The 4,265-nt window shown below is 47.5% G+C and overlaps 1 protein-coding gene across 1 annotated transcript; it reads right to left on the bottom strand.

Annotated features, from left to right (window-relative positions):
- Positions 1-756: 756 nt before the first annotated feature.
- VOLCADRAFT_107420 (uncharacterized protein) lies at positions 757-3,334 on the bottom strand. The gene is made up of 6 exons (XM_002956819.1): positions 3,023-3,334; positions 2,628-2,912; positions 2,151-2,447; positions 1,884-2,070; positions 1,415-1,605; positions 757-1,149 (listed from the first exon to the last, which is right to left on the bottom strand). Exons 2-6 carry the CDS (start codon positions 2,688-2,690, stop codon positions 877-879), a joined length of 1,011 nt encoding a protein of 336 aa, XP_002956865.1. The 5' UTR covers positions 2,691-2,912; positions 3,023-3,334; the 3' UTR covers positions 757-876.
- Positions 3,335-4,265: the final 931 nt, after the last annotated feature.

The raw sequence follows: 4,265 nt of genomic DNA, 5'->3' as shown, positions 1-4,265 counted from the left end.
ACATGCTAAGGTTTTCATTCCTCGTTTAGCACATCGTAAGGTAATGCAGTTTCGTNTATGTTGTTGGCTTTCGAGGCAAACAGAGCATGAAGGGGCAAGTACCACGTCCCCAGGGGGCAGCGGTTTTGCCACTGTTGTGGTACTAATAGCCGAATTGAGGATGTGAACGCCTGTTAATAGAATGCCCAGCCTGTAATGATATTCGTGCTGAAGAGGGATTCGGTCATCAACAGAGCATGTTGGAGGCCATGCAATGGGAACCCGCACATGCAGCGAGGATATTGGAACATATGCGGGCTCACCAAAACTCAATTACCCCTTTTAGACGCTAGTCTGGGCTGATGTGCGGTGTTTTCCTTTCCTCCGTGGCTTTTAGGTGTTGTAGTATTACCCTTGGGCCTCGGCTCGTATGGGTAGTCTTACAGGTATGGGGTCACGCACCCCCAACCATGTAACACACACACACGCATAAAACGTCTTCGTCGCAATTAAGCCCGTGAAATTTTACGGGTGCTGTGCATTACGGCTTGGGGGATTACGGGTCAAGACCTTGTGATTACGGGTAATGTAACCTGTGGATGACTTCCAGCACAGGCAACCAACAAATTGTCACCTATGTTATTCCTTATAAAAGGAATGCTTTGGCAACTTAAAAATAAGCATGTGTACAAATTTTCTTGGCCGGTAATTACATGTGAAGACCACGTGATTACGGGTAAACATGAATTTACGGGTGAAAACCTTTCCCAGAGTGCCACACTACTACTGCACTGCTTCCTTTTTTTCTAGTGAACACCTACTACACACCACTGAACCACATAGCCCTAGACTGCAGCTGCCCACTTGCTCTGTATCCCTGCTCATCAAGGAACCTCTCTAAGCAACCAACGCCAGCTTGCCCTTGTACTGGACCATGGAGTCATTCCATAGAACATTTGTGCAGCCATGGGAGAAAGCCCACTCCTTGACCTGCTGCTTGTTGAATCTGCCAAGTAGGCTCTGCACTGGAAGCTCTACAACCGTGTGCTTCTTTAGCTCCTTGCCAACCTTAATGGTACCACTGGGCAATACCATGGAGGTCTTCTTGCTGTTGTTCACCCTGTGCAGAATGAAAACGGACACCTTGTCCATGTCGTGCACGACGTTTTCCTGCATGGTGAATATGGAGGGACCGACCAGTGCTTATTCAACATTGTCGACATGTATGAAAAGAAACATAATTATTATATTATTAGCAGTAGCATAAAATCTATAATCCAGCAGGCAAAGACATTAATTTCAAGCAGTTCATGGTTGCACTGTATTGCAGCTGCAATGTATGCCACACATGCTTACATTAATTGTATGTTGTGAGGCGGCTGCAGATGACAACATGGTCATTCTTGCGAAGAAACATGAAGCCTAATTAACTTACAAGACTGCCAAAGACCACACCGCCAGCTAAGAGCACAGGACTGTCCTTGCCCTCAACAATGAAGACGAACTTGTCATCTTCATTGTTTAGAGGCCCTAAGCTCTTCTGCAAGTATTCCAGGTGCGACTGTGAAGACTGGTACTTCTCAAACTCCTCTTCGTCAGCTCCAAAGGAGTTGAATCTCAAAGCATCTGCTGGCAAGACATGCACATATGTCATGGTTAGTAAGGTCTTCAGCTGCATGTATGATGTATGCAGGCAGGTATGTTTAATAGTATGCATATTTGAGGTTTCAATACAAGCAAGTTGAAAACCCAATGACCCCAAACTATAACTAAGTCTCTCCTCTTATCTCTGCATTTACAAATAAGGGCTAGAATGAATTTGCAGCATACACAGTAGCAGGACATTGAATCCCCCCAACCAAAAACAATTTTAATACTGTTTCCAAAGTACTCTTAGTACTCACCCTCCACATTGGCCTGCTGCTGTAGATTTCCAATCCACTTCTTGCGGTTGTTCCATCTCTCAACCAGGGACTTCCGGACACGTGCGTGTATGTCCTGGTCGGTTGCTTCTGAGTCCAAGTGGAAGCCAGCCACAGTTCTGTCTCGCCCACCCAGCATAACCACGAAGTCCTCAATTTCCTTTTCGGTCTGTAGTCAAGCATGAGCACCCATGAGTATTGAGTGACAGTCTTTCAAAGATGAATAATTCAACCCTGCCCCTAACTTACCACTTCCAAGTAGATCTTGGATGCTGAATTGAAGTCCTTCAGGACTGGATTGAAGAACTTGTACAACTTCTCCAGGATGTACCTCTTGGCACGCTGCACACCCTGTGAAGTCCCACTTCCTGATGCATCCTTGGTGCCATCACGTTCACCGTCGCCCCCATCTCCTTCGTGGCTATCCCAGCTGTTCTTCCTCTTCCGGGGGTTTGGGTTGGCAACCGCCTCAAAGGCTGTCTCAAGCCCATTGATGAAGTTTGGTGGCACCACGTGAACCAACTTGGGCTTGACACTCTCCTTGAACTGTACATTCATTAAGCAGTGCAGTGTTGTACCTCTCAGTAAGGAGAATTTCACATATAAAACGCAGCAGATACACACAACCTCCTCAACAAGTGACTGGAGTGGTTATGTTTAGGGTTTGTAACAACATCACGTTTAGTCTGCAATTTCACTAGTAAAGCAACAGTTTTCTATGCTTACCGTTTTGAGGCTCACCCTGTTGACCTGCTGCTGGTCAAGAAGGTCTCTCTCCCTGAATCCCATTTAGTAGAGGGTGCTGTCCATGGTAGCCTTGGCTGATCCTGGACTGTTAAAAGCCGGCTTGAAATCCGACTTCCATTTATCATATGCTGTGTAGAACAGCTGGAACGGCCTACAGCCGATTTCGAAGCCTATTTTTGCAGCCATATCCCGAACCTCCACTGGAATGCCTTGAAGGCCAGGAAGGTCACCTGGACTAGGTTCAGGAACGTTCTGAATAGCCTCCTTCGATAATGCGAAAGGAATGGGTAGCAAAGAAAGAGGGATTCATGCTTGACAAGTAAAGCAAGCAAGTTCAACAGGATATTCGGCGGCGCAAAAGGTCACAGCTTTACCATGCGCTCATGTGCTGATTCCAATTCACAGTATTCCTCGGACTCTTCAGTGGTATCAGATCCTGTAATGGCTGTGACCTCTCTCCTACTGTGCCGTGATGAAGGGCGGACAAGGTCGACCGCCGGCTGCACTGCTTGGTCGATCCTTCTACGAAGTCGGCAGGATTTCAATCCAGTGCTTGTAATTTTCTTGGACTGGGGAGGTGAATGCAAAAGACCAAGCTCTGCTAACTTCGTTTCTGGCTATGCATGTAGCACACTCTTCCTCAAGGTCCATCGATGATCGTAATCATATCGCAATATTGCCTATATGAATGACGAATGTAAGCAGGATGTAGTCATTCTGGACTGATGTATGAAGATGTGTACGGCGTGATTGCAAGCGACCTGTACCAAAGATGGGGGCCCTTGTGAAGCAGCTGCCCGCGTTTCCAAAGCACGTATGGTGATGTGGAAGGTGCGGAAGTACGTTGGTGAAATATAATGTGGTAGGACTGGAGAGAATAGTGTAGCAGTATAATGTATTGTGAGTGTAGCTGAAGCTTTCATCGTGGGCGCGTCTCGTTGCAAGCTAAGCAACGCGTATACATGACGTGTAGCATCAGTCCTCAGTTCACTTCTTGTAACGAACATCAGCATAGGTCCAAGCCCTCTCGCTTGGAGGGATATATGCAAACAAACATCCTGATAGGTAAACTCGCATGCTACCGAGCATTCAACCGAGCACATGCATGCTTAGTTGAATGGTGAGATGCGACCCCCCTTCATTTCGTGCTCGGCAAGCCTGCCACCGTGTGCGTTCCGGATATGTTGGCGATGTTACAGAGACGCTGCACCTTGGTTTCTGTGCGCCATGCATAAAACCAAAACCAAAACCGACCAAAACTACACGTGCCCAACTGAAGACACACCGGTGGTTGTGCAGCAGCTCTTGAGGCTTTGTCGGCTGAAATCCATCCTGAGACGCTGCACCTCGGTACCTGTGCGCAATGCGTACGCTGCTTGACCGCGCCGACCAAAAGTACATGTTCCCAGCTGAAGATATGCCCGGTGGTTATTCAGCAGGCTTCGAGCTTGCTGCTGGCTCAATTCCATTCGTAGTTGCTGCAAGACGGCTAACGCAGGCACGGCCGAATGCGCTGCGAAAAGCTGTTCCAAGCCCTCAGCGGCATCCATTTTACTTGCAAGGTTCTGAACGACTTTCGCGATTCTTCTCTTTACCTAATTCCGCGTTGTTATTATT

This window comes from Volvox carteri, assembly GCF_000143455.1.
Source record: "Volvox carteri f. nagariensis unplaced genomic scaffold VOLCAscaffold_66, whole genome shotgun sequence".
In the NCBI taxonomy this organism is placed as follows: Eukaryota; Viridiplantae; Chlorophyta; class Chlorophyceae; order Chlamydomonadales; family Volvocaceae; genus Volvox; species Volvox carteri.
The sequence above is the reverse complement of the archived record's forward strand: the minus strand, read 5'-3'. Positions and strand labels throughout refer to the sequence as shown.